Source organism: Onychomys torridus, chromosome 8, assembly GCF_903995425.1.
Source record: "Onychomys torridus chromosome 8, mOncTor1.1, whole genome shotgun sequence".
Classification (NCBI taxonomy): domain Eukaryota; kingdom Metazoa; phylum Chordata; class Mammalia; order Rodentia; family Cricetidae; genus Onychomys; species Onychomys torridus.
In genome coordinates this window covers 2,787,551-2,805,517 of record NC_050450.1, presented here as the reverse complement: position 1 = coordinate 2,805,517, position 17,967 = coordinate 2,787,551, and the positions used below count along the sequence as shown (strand labels likewise).

General features: G+C 38.7%; 1 protein-coding gene across 2 annotated transcripts in view; it reads right to left on the bottom strand.

The window, feature by feature from the left end:
• The window catches only part of Prkdc (protein kinase, DNA-activated, catalytic subunit), a 225,635-nt gene that overhangs the window by 60,578 nt on the left and 147,090 nt on the right, over window positions 1-17,967 (bottom strand). For both annotated transcript variants that reach the window (XM_036195022.1, XM_036195023.1), the window contains exons 59-66: window positions 17,741-17,956; window positions 14,112-14,224; window positions 12,112-12,243; window positions 9,648-9,827; window positions 6,199-6,404; window positions 2,776-2,914; window positions 1,395-1,583; window positions 550-774 (exon numbers count right to left, since the gene is read on the bottom strand). In XM_036195022.1, the coding sequence (XP_036050915.1) occupies window positions 550-774; window positions 1,395-1,583; window positions 2,776-2,914; window positions 6,199-6,404; window positions 9,648-9,827; window positions 12,112-12,243; window positions 14,112-14,224; window positions 17,741-17,956 (1,400 nt within the window). The remainder of the gene's footprint in view (window positions 1-549; window positions 775-1,394; window positions 1,584-2,775; window positions 2,915-6,198; window positions 6,405-9,647; window positions 9,828-12,111; window positions 12,244-14,111; window positions 14,225-17,740; window positions 17,957-17,967) is intronic.

Sequence of the window (17,967 nt, the reverse complement as noted above, 5' to 3'; positions counted from 1 at the left end):
GTCCACAAAGAAACAGACCAAACCACAACTGTGAAAACAAAGAAGAAAGGGCAGAAAAAGAACAGAGCACTTTATCTGACTTCCCAGTCAACTTCTGCAGTGTTCAATGATACAATGGAATGTACCTTAAGACAAGTATGAACTTCCTTCGTATGACCACCTGGAAGAATGTTTCATGCTGTTCCTTATACTACTGAGTTGTCAATCTCATTATGGCCACCCAAAGAGATCAGTTCAGTCTATGCATTCATTCATAAATCAACTGAAACTTCTATACAACTATTCAACAGAGAAAATTCTACATTGCAGTAAGAAAGATTAAACTAAAGAAATAACAAAAAGTAGAACATTTATAACAGTGAAGAAAAAAAAGAGTGAGGCAAAGGATGAGTGAAGAGCACTATTAGAAGAGTCCAAAGGAAGAATAGGTAATATATATGAGAGCACAGAGAAGGTTTTGTTGCTCTTTTGTGTGAGTGCATATGAGATCGCTGACACTTAAAACTAATATAAAAACAATACACATCAGATAAGATCCATCTGTCTTACCTGCATGAAAATTTGAATGCTATTCTTAATGTAGTATGTGGCTCTGTCAATATCATCTTGCAAGATGTAAAGGAGACTCAGCTCCTGACTATACTGAAGCTCCAGGACTGTCTGCTGCAACTCCTTGTGCATGGCTTCATCCACAAATGTCAGCAGAGACTGGGTGCCTTCTCCATGGAGCAGGAGCTTTAGTTTGCTTCGTATCACATACGGTAGATACGTCTCCTGTGGAACAACAACAATCCACTATCAATTTAGAAAGCCAATCTGAGCGAATGCAATTACTTTCTACCTGAAATATTCCTTGGAACAATTCTATAGTTTAAGATTGAGAACCAATCTGATGATATCTGATGCTGTAACCTAAAACTACAATTACAAAAAAATGTTCATCTAACCTGGATTATTTTCTACTCACAAATATGTAGCCACTTTCCACAGAAAAATGGGATCTACCTGCAGTTAGGAGACACTGTGGATCCTGCACACAAACTGAGGTATCACAACACAAGAAGGGAGCAGAATGGGTACAGGAGGGCCTGTAACTGCCTTCTGAGGTGCACAACGCAAACTGCCTTCTCAGGAGCATAAAAGACAACAGGAAATATTCTTCCATGTGGTTATACCACAAGGAAAACTATCTATTGTAAAACACGTCCCATTTCATTTATTTTGAAATGGCTAGCTAAAAAGTGATATGAAATTTAACACCATGGAGTTTGAATATCCAAAGGCTTCAAAACTACTATCTTAATCTTGGAAATTTTAAAAGTAGTTCTATTAACTGGGAAACACATGGCCATCTAAAACATTTACTTCAGTTACTGAAAAACAATTCTACACACCTGGTAAAATGGTTCACTCCACATTTTACTTAGGTCTACAGCATTTTTACTGCCTATATTGTTTGTAGAACAGTACTCAAGTACTTTCCACTCAGAAAGGTTGTTGTAACAATCAAGGGATGCCAGTTCCCAAAACTCCTTCTCAGCCTCTGTGGGTTCACCATCCACCCACTCCTGTTTATTTAAAGCCTGGAAGAAAGAAGAGGGATTATATCATGGAGTTGAAAAGAACATAGATGCAAATATATTCTTTAAAGTAGGGTATTATAACATACATAATAAAGACAATCATTTCTGATCTATGGCAACCTGAGAGAAATGGGATAATGTTCCAAATAACAGTAAATGGAAGAAAAAATAATAATAACAAAAGGAACCTTATAGTAACAAATGAGGCCATGCATGGTGGTACACACCTGCACTCAGGAGGCAGAGAGAGGCAGGCAGATCTCTGTGAGTGCCAGGATAGCCAGGACTACAAAGTGAGACCCTGTCTCTAAAACCAAACCAAATCAAACCAAACCAAAATAAACAAAAAAGACACTAATGAGAAGGTTATCCTACTGAGAACCTTACCAGGAAAGCCAAATAAGTGATGCAAAATTTGCTTTAAGTCAAGACTGTGCATCATTTACTACTTATATTCTTAGACTTAAAAAATAAAGTTGAGGACATTTGCAGACTTCTGTAGGTTTCAAAGCTGAGATTATTCACTCAATAGTTTTATAGATTGCAGATCCTAAAGTCTGACACCTATTATCTTTGCCAAATTGAGATGAAATAAAACATTCAAAACCAAATTAAACAGCGAGGCGGTGGTGGTGCATGCCTTTAATCCCAGCACTCGGGAGGCAGAGCCAGGCAGATCTTTGTGAGTTCGAGGCCAGCCTGGTCTATAGAGCAAGATCCAGGAAAGGCGCAAAGCAACACAGAGAAACCCTGTCTCGAAAAAACAAAACAAAACAAAACACCAAACCAAAACAAAAAAACCAAACCAAAAAACAACAACAAAAAACCGAACAAAACAAAAAACACCAAAAAAACAAACAAAAAAAACCAAATTACAGTCAAAATCACAAAATCAGTCTATTTTACTTTATCATATTCTTTCTAAGTGAGAGAAAACACTTAAATAGAAATTGTAAACATAGCAGCAGTCATAGCAGTACTGTAAGTTTTATGTACTTGGTAGTATATGAAATACTTTATCTTTTCAATGTTGCCTTAAAAAGAGCAAGATACAGTAACAATTATGTCACAAACAGTTATTATAAAACAACATTTGGTTATTAATCTTTAACACTAAAGCTAATAGTTCATTTTAAATGTACACAGTCAAGGTGTTTAAGCAAGTGATACATTTGCCAGAGATTGGTTTTACCTCATTATACAGTTTAGCAGCTTGAGAATAATCGCTTCTGGCTTCTGCTAATAGTGCATTCTGAGTGTCCTGCTTTGTTCCTAACTCACTGCTAAAAATGCCACGGAGGACATCATACTCCCCAATCGACCGGTATAGCCTTGAAAATAAATAGATAGATAGATAAATAAATAAATAGCAAGCCAAGAAAATCCAGAACATCGAATATCACAGTTAAAAAAGTAATTCACATAATTTTCATTGATGTTGAATGAAAACATCACATATTTATGAAAGGTAACATACGAATAGTATTTTTTAAGACAGAATTCCTCTGTGTTAACAGTCCTGGCTGTCCTGGAACTCTCTTTGTAGACTAGGCTAGCATCCAACCCACAGAGATCCACCTGCCTCTGCCTTTCCCTGAGTTCTGGAATTAAAGACGTGTGCCACTATTCTCAGCTATAGGTAGTATTTTTATTTTGATGGAAATATAAAATTAAACAGCTTTAAAGTACCCTTTAAGTTCTTTACTTAACCCAAAAGCACAAGTTATTCTAATGTGCATCTGAAAAAAAAAATCTGGAAAGCTGAGAGGTAATTGGGTCACTATTTGAGGCCAATCTATGCTGTAGTATAGAGACCCTGTCCAAATAAACTTGAAAATATGAAAAGTTCATAATGCATAAAGTTCCATTATAAGCTGTGCAGGTGGTCCATTTAGTTACCATCTAGCCCTAAGGAAGAGCCAGAAGCAAAGAATAACTCTGACCCTATTGATGTGTTAGTCTTTGCTCTAGGGACTATATTTTAGACACAAAAACTTTCCTAATATTTGTTAGAACACTTTACTCATCTTTTCATCTTAACAAAAATCTGGTGGGACCAGCATAGCAGTGCATGTCTATAACCCAACACCAGAGGGGTGAGGCAGGGGCATCATGCGTTCTACCTAATCCTGGGCTATACAGAAAACCTTGTTAAAACAATAGCTTAACTTCGTTAAACAAGATTCTATGACTATGAAATTCTCAAGTTAGTGTTTATAAAGTTTATTCCCTTCCTCTTGTAAGTTTCTTTTCAAACCCTAACCTTTTTTTTTTTCCTGTCTGTGGTCAGCACACTAGGCACCTGAGGTCTACCACTTCCTCACTGGTGCTCCTGCTTTCTGGTTCACTTCCTGGATATGGAATCTTTTTTAGCAATCAAACTTTGCTTGGGAAAGTTGGTGTATGCCTGGAATCTTGGCTGCTCAGGGGGTTGAGGCAGGAGGGTTACAAGTCTAAGCTACATAGTGAGTAAGGGGTTGGGGAGGGAAGAGGTAGAATTGCTCAGGCTTCAATTCAGTGGGGGAAGTTCTTGTCCAGCTTTTATAAGACCCTAGGTTTTTCCCCAAGAACCAAGGGAAGGGAAGAAGACATGTGAGCAGCAAGCTGTGCAGAAACCCTACAAATCATGAACCCCTAAATCTAAACTCAGATAAAACTAAATAGACAGGTTCTGTTACTGCCTAGATCCTAGACTTTAAAGGTCAGAGGCAGAGGTGGACACACAGATTTGAACAACAGCAGTTCATAGTCAAAAGTTGAGGACAGAAAGATATATTACCCACAAGCACAGAAAGAAATCCCCATCTACATCCTACCCTGGTTTGCAGGTACCTGTATATTTACTTGATCAAAATGATGATCATAATATAGTAAGAAAAGGCTAAACTATTTAATAAAGTTAGAAACAAATACATCAAGTTCAAGCCTGTAAAAGTTTCCTTCCATTCACCCACCCACCCATCCATCCATCGATGAAATGGAAGCCAGAAACTCAAGCAGGTAAATGTCCTTCCTCTGCCCTGCAATTTCCACTTCAAGACATGGTGTAGCCTTGACCATGCTTGGACCCACAGATCATCTTGCCTCAGCCTTTCAGGTACTGGTTTTACACGTGTGCTTCATAATGCCCATTTCTTTCTCATTCTCTCTGTCTCTCTATGTTCTTATTCCCTGTAAACATTGATACAAGATGTCATCTATTGTTCAATCACATATCTGAAGCAGTGGGAAAACATGGTTCCTGCCAGAAGGTATTCTTTGGATTGTCCTGGCCCTGTTTCTTTCCCTTTTGGCATTCTTCTCCTTGATGTTTAAAAGTATATACATTTTCTATGGGACTCTTCATTTTTTTGCAGTATCAAGGATTGAACCTAGGGACTCACACATGTCAACCAAGTGCTACACCACTGAGCTATAACCCTGAGGCCCTTATTTTTAAAGTCTGTGATTAATGTTTCTCTAATCTTCTTCTTCTTCTGTGCCTGGCATAGTGCTTTACAAAGTCACAGTGCACATTAAGACATTGACAGATGATAATGGTGAAAGGTACGGAAGCTGTTTTTTACTTTTACTATCTCTTCACTAAAAATTGATCAACAGATTTAAAATCTTTATTTATTGTGTGTATGTGTGTGTGTGTGTGTGTGTGTGTGTGAGAGAGAGAGAGAGAGAGAGAGAGAGAGAGAGAGAGAGAGAGAGAGAGAGAGAGAGAGGGAGGGAGGGAGGGAGAGAGGGAGAGAGGGAGAGAGAGAGGGAGGGAGGGAGGGAGAGAGAGAGAGAGAGAGAGAGAGAGAGAGAGAGAGAGAGAGATATGGAGATGGGGGATGACATGCATGTGGAGGTCAGTGCACAACTCTCAGGAGTTGGTTCTGTAAAAAATGGGATCTGGGGATTGAACTGTAGTCATCAGGTTTGTGTGGCAAGTGCCTTTACCCCCTGAGCCATCTTGAAGGCCCGCCAAACTCTGACTTAACATCCTTAAGATTAGGCTAGGCTTTTGTACGCTAAAACCAAGGAAAAGGAAGAATCAGACATTATACAAAATGGTATACTATAAAGCAGAATTTGTATTTCCAAACAAAGAAACTGGATTAAACTGTTTCTGCAATTTTGATTACTGTTGAAAATGAGTCAACCATTATTCATCTTAGCAAAGCTATAAAAACATCAAGAACCATTATGAATTATAAATTATATATACCTAACAGGAAGGAAAATATGGTAGATAATAATGAATCTAGACAACTGTGACAGATTAAAATTAACAGGGTTAATCAATATTTCTCCTTTAAGCAAAAATATTTTTTTTTCATGGCAGCCATCCTTGACACACAGACTGAAATGTTTTTACTAGCTCAAAAGAGAAGGAAAAAAAGATTGTATGTGCATCTGTTGGCTACACTGGAGCTGGATTTATGGGTGGTTATGAACGGTCCAAAATGGGTACTAGGAACTTGAGCTTGAGTCCTCTCTGAGAGCAAGTTCTTGTATCCACTGAACCATCATCTCTCCAGCCTCTGTACCAGCTCATTTTTCATAAAAGTAAAGCCAAGTTTTTACTATGCTCCATCAGTTGATTTACTGTTCTCCCAAGAATGGTCCATCCCAAGCTTACTTAGCCAGTTCCATCCACCGTAGAACATCAGGAGGCAAGCAAGTCTTGCCGCGGACTCGTTTGATGGGAGGCTCTTCTGGCACCAGATGGAGTAATGCCTCTTCTAGAAGACGGATACCTCCAGGCTGCTGCAGACTGGCCAGGCAGCCCACTCTAACTGCAGCTGGGTCAAGACTCAGGAAGTCTGGGTGTTGGCAACTGATTTCCTATAAAACCATATATAGCTCTTTAGCCTATAGGATTTGGATGTCATCATCACAAGTGATTGTTTCATTTTATTAAACATAAGAGAAATGACTTTGACCTAAGCAGTAGTAGTAGACTGTGATATCACGAAAGTGTCTTTGTGCAATTCTATTAGCAAAATTCTTAGCAATATTCAATTTCTGCAAAGGGACAAAATAAACTTTTATGCTTATATTTCCAATCCAAGAATTCTAAAAAAACCTACAATTTATGGGAGTACTTACGTACTTGGTTTCAGTTGTTAAGAAAAGCCATTGAAGCCGAGCGGTGGCGGAGCACGCCTTTAATCCCAGCACTCGGGAGGCAGAGCCAGGCGGATCTCTGTGAGTTTGAGGCCAGCCTGGACTATCAAGTGAGTTCCAGGAAAGGTGCAAAGCTACACAGAGAAACCCTATCTCAAAAACAAACAAACAAACAAACAAAAAAACAACAAAACAAAACAAAAACAAAAACAAAAAAAGAAAAAGAAAGAAAAGCCATTGAAAACAGATTTTACATTTATTTATCAAAAAGTGGGCATATTGACCTGCCTATTAAGTGTTTGCAAACAACTTTGCTATCAAGAGGCTAACTTACATCTGAAAAGATGATTTCATGAATTATTACAATGACTTATAAACAAAGTTATGAGAAATACCCTCAACTCCCTATCTAGAAGAATTTTCACTATAATAGCATTCCAAACAGACTGGTGTGCACATGCACCTTTCTATACACACATCTGGACTTGTATAGTACCCTAAGAACTTGGTCCCAAGCTCCCCTTGAAGTTTTAACACATATGTATACCAGCCACTGTCCATGTGGCTGCCAAGATAAAGACTTTTCCAAAGCAATCAAATAAAAATGTCTGTCATCCTTAGAAAGGGCTAAGAGTATAAGAAAGAAAACCCAAATAAAATTATATTTCAGTCAATAAACTTTATGGTTAAGGCAAAGAAAATACTCATGATGCTGGTATCCAACAGCTATTTAATTGGACTTAAGGCTCATTCAATAGGAGGAAAACCATGCCTGGTACTGGAAATAAACACAACTTTCATGCTGGTAAGGTCATATATACCAGAAAGAAAACCTGCTACTGCCACTTTGCTTGACCAGCATAATTCCTTATGACATTCTAAGTCTTACCCTTGGAGCCACAAATAAGTGTAGCCACCACTCCTCATCAAGGAAGCTTCTCTTTACAGAAAATGGAGACCATCACTGAGACTTATTAACTCTACAGATAAGGAATGACTTGCTGGGAGAGGGAGAGAGTCTGTCTCCCTCAGGGATGAGCTCCCTTACTGGTTATCCCATACAAAGAGGTCATCCCTGAGACCATAAACACACAAACAATAAAAACCAACTCAGTAGATTATACTGATAAATTTATGCATGCAAATACACATATGACATATGTATTTGACAATAACAATCAAAGAAAAAGAGGCTATCAATTTGAGACCAGGGCAGTGGTGGGACAGGCTGGAGAGAGGAAAGGAATGGGGGAAAAGACATAATTCTATTTTAATTAAAAATGTATAATTAAATTAAAAACAATAAAAATGGAAAAATGCTAAAATTTAAAAAGATTTTTACTTTACTGTATGTGTCTTTGAGTGCCCATGGAGGCCTGAAGTAGTTATTGGATCCTCTAGAACTGTATTGTGAGCTACCTAACTTGGATTCTGGGAACTGAATTCAGGTCCTCTAGAAGAGCAGGAAGTACTACTAATTGCTGACTCTGCTCTCGAGCTTCTAAAATCCTTCTAAAGATTAAAAAAATTACACTTATTTATATTTACTGTGCATGTATGTGTATACATGAACAGGCAAATGTGTAACGTGCACACACATGTGGAGGTCAGAGGACAACTTGTGGGAGTCAGTTCTCTCCTCCATCATGTGAGTCCTGGGGATCAAACTCAAGTGATCAGGTTTGATGTAAAGTGCCTTTTCTTGCTGAGCTTTCATGCTGGCTCAGAGACATTTGTTAAATATAATTTGGTAAACACACTTAAGTAATAACTGAAAGTGTACTTATGCTGAGTTCTCGGCTGCAACTGAGTCTCCTTAGAGAAGACTTCTCTGACCCATTACTACCTATCTGTAAGGACAGCACACCTGACTTGATCAAGAGACCATTTATCTAACCTGCCTGGTTACCACCCTCTATGAGTTTAATAGTTGCACATCACTCAAGCACACAGTACATTACCAGTTTAGTCTTTGTTTTATGTTTGTCAGCGACATTTGAAAAGAATGAAAGTTTAGGGTCGCATGGATTTTGTCTCTTCAAGGCTGTGACCCCATCATTTAGAACAAAGCCAGACATGTGCTCAATCAACATCTCAAAGCAGAAAAGAATTTGCTGAAATACTACCAAATGAAAAACAACTAAATAAATAGAGGGTTTAGGGCCTCAGGAAATGGCTCAGTTGCGCCATGCAGACATGAAGATTTGAATTCAGATGACTAGGACCTGTGTAAAAAACTGAGTACACCTAGAATTTCAGCACTTGCAGAGAAGAGAATCGTGGGAACTTGCTTGACAGCCAATTTAGCTAAATCAGTGAGTTCCAGATTCTTCAGTAAGAAACATTGTTTAAAAAAATAAAGAAGGTGGGGCGAGAAAGATGGCTCAATGGTTAAAAGCCCTGGCTGCTCTTCCAGAGGATTCAGGTTCAATTCCCAGCACTTACATGCTGGCTCACAACTGTCTATAACTCTAGTTCTAGGGCATCTGATGCTCTCTTCTAGCCTCTTTAGGTACCAGGCATATGTTGTGTACAGGCATACATGGAAGCAAACATTTATTTTCTCCCTCTCTCCCTCCCTCCTCCTCCTCCTCCTCCTCCTCCTCCTCCTCCTCCTCCTCCTTCTCTCTCTCTCTCTCTCTCTCTCTCTCTCTCTCTCTCACTCTCACACACACACACACACACACACACACACTTTAATCAAAATACTAAAGAGATTGGTTAATTATAAGATACAAGTTTCATTTCAGATTATTGTCATATACAAGGGTGGGTTTGGGGAGCAAAAAGAACGAAAGACAAATTACACGTGCTCACTTAGAAGTGACAACCTAAACAACACATTTACTGCTAAAAACCTGTTTCTCAAGTTTCAATTTAGGGAACAAAGTGATGGCATTAGGCATGTGGTGTCAGCACAGAGCAGCACATGACCAAAAAGAAGTGTGTGCAAACTTGTACCTGGATGCAAGAGATGAAGGGTGGAAAGAACAAGAAAGTGGTACTAAGGAAACGGTTGAAGTCTTGGAGCAAATTTTGGGTGATGATGTTTTTTTCAGATGCTGTCTTAAATTTATTCATTTCTTTCAAAATCCCAGAAAACAAGCTGCTGAAGAGTTGTTTTGCAATTATTGGGTCTTTCTGTTAAAAATAAAAAATAAACATAAATCAGAACTTAAGTACTATTTTAGAGCTTTATTTTAAATATCAACTGTTAAAAACACATCCACTACATGTCTAAATTCAGTTTACAAAAGTTTAACAGGCTATTATACAAGGGAGGGATCACTGGAATTTAGTCACATACTTCTGGCTTGATGTGGATTTCGAAAAGTACATAACCATCGTTGAAGCTGGGATCTCAATGCTGCATGTTGTGTGGAGACTAACCAGAGTAAGCTGTCAAGGTTAGGTACTATGCTTGTGAAGACCTTGAAACAATGACTTCAACATGGCTTCATGGCCATAGGAGCACTGTCCCTTGATATATGTATGCAACATCTGTACAGTGAACATTTCATGAGCATTTCCCAGCTATCTTACTTGTATAGTGAAGGCATACATACAAGAATAAAAATGAACAAAAGCCACACAAATATGATTTGTTCTTTAAGTAAAAATTCTTGTTTAAACAGTTATAATTTGACTATACCAAATTTTAGAAAATAATAAAAAAGAAAGTGAGTGTCATTCATAATTCAACCACAGAGAAGTCACTGCTAGATGCTGGTATTTTATCAGCCTGTCTGCTTTCATCTAGTATCTGCTGCTTTACTTTACACCTGCTGCTTGCATTCAGCATGTAGTCAGCAGGTTTGTTAACTGACCATTAATTCCTGAGAGTTATGTACAAATTCCTTCACTTGTTGGAGAATTCTAAATACTGTTTGACCAACTGCAGTGGTGACTGAAATAAAAATCCTCTTAGCTGGGATGGTGCTGTACACCTTTAATTCCCATACTCAAGAGACATAGATAGGCAGATCACTGTGATCCACCAGTCTGGTTTACACAGTGAGGTCCAGAACAGCCAGGGCTATGTAGAGAGACTATGTCTCTAAAATTTTAACTAGTTAATTTAAAAATCCAATTAAAAACAATGAACTCAGCAGGAAACATGGCTGCCTACTGGTCCTGTGACAGATACAATGGCTTCCAATACAAAAACAAAAAAAACAAAACAAAACAACACAAAAAGAAAGACATGTCAGCCTAGCCTGGCTCCCCCAACACTACACCATAGCACTTAAAGCAGTTCCTGGCATACAGCAGGTACTCCATAAAAAACATTTGTTACATAAAGCACTGGAACTAGAAATATCAATCAATACATCACTCCTCAGAGAACAGAAGGAAAAAAAATATAGTCTTGCTTCTTTTAAAAAATGTGCTTCAGTTTTGTTTTATAATATAAGCACAAAAGGGATGAGCAGACTTTGACACAAGCTTAGGCCTATAACTTGCCAATAGCATCGTACAACACAGTGCCCTCTGGACATGATGGAGAGCTAATGTCTATTGTGCACCAGAGGCAAGAGTCAGGGCATAGTGAACTGAGAAATGGGAGAGCACAGGAAGATGGGTGTCTCATTCTTGCTTCACACTTACAGACATCTGCAGTTTTTGCCATATATCCAAGCATTGCTAACCTCCAGTCTTTATCTAATTGTTACCTCAATGGCACAAGACTATTGGGAAAATCTAGTTTAAGAATGTGAATGCGGATTGGGGATTTAGTGGTAGAGTGCTTGCCTAGCAAGCACAAGGCCCTGGGTTCGGTCCTCAGCTCTAGTAAAAAAAAAACAATGTGAATGTAAGGTACTTCATGGAAGAAAAATCTTGTGAAAAGTTACATGAATATGCACGAACAAAGTTCCATGTGTGAAACATTGGAAATAAGGACACATAAGGCCTCAGTTTCATGAATGCTACAGTCACATATCTATCTCCAGAGGAGGAAGCTTGATAAATGCTACATGTAAAATGTAGTTTAAAAAAACAAATTCTTGTCAACTTGGAATTATTTAGATCATATAAAAAGCATACAAGACAATGATCTAAATGGCTTACTTATCACTTCAAAATGTACGCTGGTTTTTTCCCCCGTTATTTCATTCTGACACTGGATAAAAAACATAAATGTCAATCTGATTTTAAAGAGGAAAGCCTCAGGGCTGAGAGCTCAGGTGCCTAACATGGCACCCAGTGTTGGTGCCCACTTCTAGTTAACTCTATGTTAGGGTCTCCTCATGTAACAACAACAACAAAATCATGAAACTAAGAAATTGGAATTAGGACATTCTTTAACTATACCATTTAGGGAAAACAACCACCTTTTAATGAACATTTTCCCTAGAAAAAGCAGACCTCTGGAACCACAAACAGAGCTTCTAATGTGAACATAAAATATGGTTTCTGGGCAGACCTGGGCCACAGCCTGCAAGGGGTTGATCAGACTGCTATGCTGGATCTGGACGTCAGGAAGGTCTCCGTGACGGTAACTTCTGTACAGAACAACCTGGGCATTCTGCTTCGTTTTTAACTCACTCTTGATATCCTACAATCACCAGAAACAAACAAACAAACAAAAAAACCGGAAACTGAGATTTCATGTAATAAAACAAAGTATGCTAAGTGTGGTAGCATGCTTACGAGTTAAAAGGATAGGGAGTTCAAAGTCATCCTTGACTAAATAGTAGGTTTGAGGCCAGTCTGGGCTACCTTTCATCAAAACCAACCAACCAACCATCCACCCAACCAATCAATCAACCAACCCACCAAACAAACAAAAACTCAACCAAACAAAAGAAGATCAAGCACGTATGCAAAATGAAACTACTAGAACACATCTTTAGTACATCTTTAGTAATAATTTTATTCATACTAGTTTGGTCAGTATGAAAAATTTGATTATTTGAAAAAATTGAATCTGAATATCCACAAAAATATAAATCTGAGAGCTAAGTGCCTTTCCAACACCTCAAATGGTAAGCCTTGTTTAAAGGTTCACAGCAATGCCACACTCACTCACATACTCCTCAGTCACTGCACACTGCTTTGTGTGCTTTTCCCTAATCAGTGGTTCCACTCTCAATGTTCTCTCTCCAGGGAGACTTTCCACAGCTTATCTCTGATAGGGTACTTTATAATCTCAATTTGTCTTTTTGTATCATGTACTGGACCTGGCTCCATGAATCAATCATCTTTTCATGGCTACCACTTACAATTTCTGGCACTGATTCTCATCCTTCAGACACATTTATTAAATGAATGCAAATACAAACACATGGACTTCTAATGTCTAATTATTGCTGACAGCTTCACAGCTAGCTCAATAGGCTTCAATAGCCTACCATATCTGACTGTAACTTCTTGTTTGTTCATAGACGGGCTTTAAACCTGTCATCCTGGCTTGTTTCTTACATCCTTTACCCAGCAATTCTGATTTCTCTTGCTTCTGATGACCAGATATTACTATTTCCTTCAGGAAGGACTAGAAAGGTGTCAGATCTGTTTCTGAGGAAGCAATGGAGCAAGAGAAGGTGCTGACTATACCCGGTTTACAATTGTAGTTTTCAAACAAACAACAAAAAACAACAGTTGTATTACAGAGACGGGAAAATGAAAAAAAAGCCAACTGTATATTTCACCTCCATTAAAGATGCAGAGGAGCCATCTAGCCACTTCCTACTTCTATCTGGAAGCCAAGAGGCTAAGGATTACACAGAATTATAATAACAGCAGGAGACTGCTTTCTAAGTAAAACCGAATCTATAAACTAAACAAGTTTGTTCATTATTTCTGCATATTAAAATTAATTCATGCATTTGCTAGGCATGATGGCACATGTACTCATAAGGCAAAGACAGGTGGACTTCTGCGAGTTCCAGGCCAGCCTGGTCTATATAATGAGAAACCCATGCTCCTCCCTGCTCCAAAATATTCATGCTCTACTTGTGTCTCCAATGGAAGCTTTTGCTGGCAGCCCTACCAGCCATCTGTAAGCAGCCATGCACTATTTTCCAGGTCCCTTGGCCTCTCACTCCCACTTACACCACAGGTCCTGAATCAAGGTACTTGTGCAGCTTTCCCTAAAGAATAGAATTAGCTAGAGTTCTAACAGGAATGACTAGTGTTCATATTTCTACCCATACAGAAAGCCACTCTGCACAGAGAACATAAAGCTGAGCTGTGGTGAACAGAGGGAAGTCAGTCCTATTAGTCCTGGGATCCAGGAAGACAAGGATTCAGGAAAATGCCATTTCTTAGCAGGTATCATGAATATTCTTTATGCCTAGTAATGTCAGAAGGCACTTATGGAGTGCTGCTCCTATAATTTTGTAGACTAATATCTGACAAACTTATTTCCTTAGTATATTATCTGTGATGCAAAATAGGAATTGCATTCATGAAGAAGATACAAACCTTCTCTAATTTTTGTTCCACGAGGCTCTTTCGTGCATAGAGCAAACTGAGTTTTTCTTGGTCCTTTAAAAATCGTCTACGTAACCTCAGAATTTCTTCCCGGTTGTGAGTGCCTGAAGAATATAAAGCAGGTTTGGCTATTTATGATCAATTATACAACATATACGGTGACTTTCATTCTTTCTCAGGATCCTGCAAAGAGAAAGTGTGTGTTTATCTCCACTTTTTAATTGTAATTTAGTGACTTGTTAAGGGCACAAACCAAAAAGGCACAGCAGAGAGGGCAGCTTAGCAATTCTGGACTCTAAAGAACATGAGTTATACCTGTCTCTGGAAATCCCAATTAAGTGGTGGACAAAGAATGGGCACAGTGTAGTTACAGTCAAAGGCTCAGGGTCTGCAGCAGGTGTGTGGGAAGTGTAAGGTAGAAAGGGCCAGCCTAGCAAGTAGTGCTGAGAGGACTCAGAAACATGCATTTGCCTTTCTCCAGTAACCTCTAGAAGAGTAATCAATCAAGGTGGAATAGTTAGGTCCACAAAAGGTAAGACTGAACCAAGAGAGGTTCTCCACACAATGGTCAGGAAGGAGGCTGGCAAGATGACTCAACTGGTAAAGGCACTTGCTGTCAGCCCTGAGGACCTGAGTTTGGTGCTCCCAGACACACATGATAGAGAACAGATTCCTAAAGTTGTCCTTTGACCTCGAGACATGGCATTGAGGGAAGGCATGTGCGCACACACATTCTCTCTCTCTCTCTCTCTCTCTCTCTCTCTCTCTGTGTTAAGACGAAATTTCATGGAAAATTGGTGATAAACATGCAAAGATCTAAACATGCAAGTGAAAATGTTAAGTCAAAAATGTCCAGGAAAAAGAAAGTCAGGAAAAAAAATGATCATATACAAAATGACCCAATCACAAGAAAGAAGAAACACTGAGCACCGAGGAGACAGTTGCTGACACATAATCACACAGGATGAGACCTCAGGTCATGACCAGATATGAATGTGCCATAAGAAGTATAAGGACAACAGAAAACCTCAAACATCAGTCACATGAAACCAGAAGATGATGAATCATCATGTAGGAAAAAGTAGCAGTGTAAAAACTGGAGAGACAGCTTAAGAGTGTTTGGCTGCTCTTCTGGAGGACTTGAATTTAGTTTCTAGCACCCATGATAACCTTTAACTACCTGTAACTTTAGCTCCAAGAGATCCAACACCCACTTCTGGCCTATGAAGGCATCCGCACACACATGGCTTTGACTTACACAGATACACACATACACAAAAATAAAAATAATAAAAATAAATATTAAGAAAATAAAACCACTGCTCAGAGTTACTGAAAACTAAATTCAGCTAACAAGGTTATAGGGATTGAGTGCCTCTAGGATTTGGCTTTATAGATAGGAAAATTGGCATTTTTTTCTATTTAGCTTTTGAGAAGTGTCTGACTCTAGTTTTTGTGCATATACAACTGATGGATAACTAAAGAAACACAATTAAAATTTAAACAACAGTAGAGAGTGTAGCTCAGAGCGGTTGCCTAGCATGTGTGAGGTTCCAGGTTTTATTCAACAGCTCCACAAAAAATAAAATAAATAAAAGTAAAAGTCATGGGTGGGGATACAGCAGAGATAGACCATGTACTCAAGGTGTTAGGTGCTAGCTTAATACTGAAAGTCTTAAAAGAGAATTATTACTTGTAAAGTAACATTTAAACTAAGGACAACTTCTATCTTTTAAACTGTATTTTTTTCAATGATAATAAATATAAAGTGTTAATTCATCATACTTTAAGAATTATTCTCATAGTATGTGAAATATTTTAAAACTTAAGATATAAGAACAGATTCAAATATATTTAAAATATTAGCATTTATTTTACCTTTATCCAAGTTAAGTTTTTCTAAATCCATATATAAAACTCACAAAGAAGCCAGGTGGTGGTGGCGTACACCTTTAATCCCAGCACTGGGGACGCAGAGACAGGCAGATCTTGTGAGTTCGAGGCCAGCCTGGTCTACAGAGCGAGATCCAGGAAAGGCACAAAGCTACACAGAGAAACCCTGTCTCGAAAAACCTAAATAAATAAATAAATAAATAAATAAATAAAAATAAAACTCACAAAGAAAATGTTTCCAATTAAGTTTTACCTCGTTCCTTATTTCTGCACAATCCCCAAATTACACCTACACCACACACATTTATTTTTAGTCTAGAAATATAGTCAGGGAAATACTATAGATCAGTGAGTCATAGATAACTGCTATTATCCTCAGGAACTTTCCTTAAGTCTTAGCTTAAGTTCCATTCAATAAAGAAGTCAACTGTAAATTAATGAGAATGCAGTGTCCCAGTGTCGGCCTGTCCTTAGCAGTTTGCCAAGTGGCACGCACCTAAGGGTCTTAGAGCATGTGGCAGTGTTGGAAGTACAAATAAGAAGGGCTCCATTTTAAGTGACAGTCCAACCTTACAGTAAGACCAATGGCTCTGCATTCTAAGATGGGAAGAGTCCTGAGAATTAGTCAAGTAAGGAGGAAGGAAAGCAGAGAAAGTTTCCTGGCACACCTTAAAACTCCAGGTTAATAGGAAAAAAGGTGGCTGCATCTCCTTCTAAAAGTGAAATTTAGAGAACAGTATATGAGCCATAGATTTGAGACTGATGTAACATGAGTTGGGAGTGAAGTCTGGTGTTTTCATTTTACACTTCCGATTCCTTTTAACTATGCTTGTTTCTAACTTTAATTCTATGACTGTGGAAACATGTTCATTTCCCCAGGGCATTTACTATCTTGGGACCTTTTCCCCGAGTTCCCTTAGTTATCTTCTCCCCAGAAGTTTCAGTGTTGAGTCTGGAGGTCTACCAGATGTTCTGCTGGTTAGGTATCCCACTGGCTCTGACAGGAGACCACCCCACCTACTTACCTTTAAGCTGCTAAGGCCTAAGTGACAGTGATTCTAGATTTGCCAATTCTCCTTACACCACATGGTACCCATACATATACATCTCTTTGAGAGGACCAAAGTCCTCATGACTAATTCTACTCCATTCATCAGGTGGTAGCTTCCTAAAGTGTACCCTGTTTCTTTCCTTTATAGGATCTTTCACAACTCCTCATGTTTGCCAGGACATCTAATCACCTGGACCAAACAGGAGCCTCAGCATGGATTCTGCCCTCCATAAACCTTGCTGAACTACTTCTGAGTCTCTTCCATTCAACGAAGACATGGCTTACCTTTCTACCTTCATCCTTTTTGTCATTTCTCTTTCATTTCCAAGGCTCTTCTCAAATACCCTTCCTCTATCCAGTCTTTGTCTGGATTTAAACTCTCAGTCCTGAGACTGGGCTGGGCCTGCTAATTCTACCCCATTTACTGCCCTACTTACCCCTAATGTTCCAGAAAGTCACTGAACTAATGAACCTGTCACACATAATATTTATTGAAGGACATCTAAAAAAATTTTTTTAACATGGTAAGTGTTCAAACAATGATTAATGAGTTGAATTTTAATGATTTTCATTACAGCTTTCAAGGAAATGTGGACAGTCAGAAATATGCTCTCTCCATGTAAGCTTCTGTATGAGAGGGTAATACATTTTAAACATGTTTCAGCATTTTACTTACCACTTTTTACTTGGTTATCCACCTCATCACCAGGAAGGCCCAGCTTTTTTATCCCAAAGTCAGGTCCTACTGACTTCCAAGATATTCTCTGTGACTTTTCACTCCCTTTGTGGGCAATCAGTAAGGAGGAAGACGAGTGTTCTGAAGGGAAGAGTGTGTGATCTGCCAATGGGTCAACGCTGCTCCCAGTCAGCCAGTCGAATGAGCTCCTTTCAGCTGTAACATAC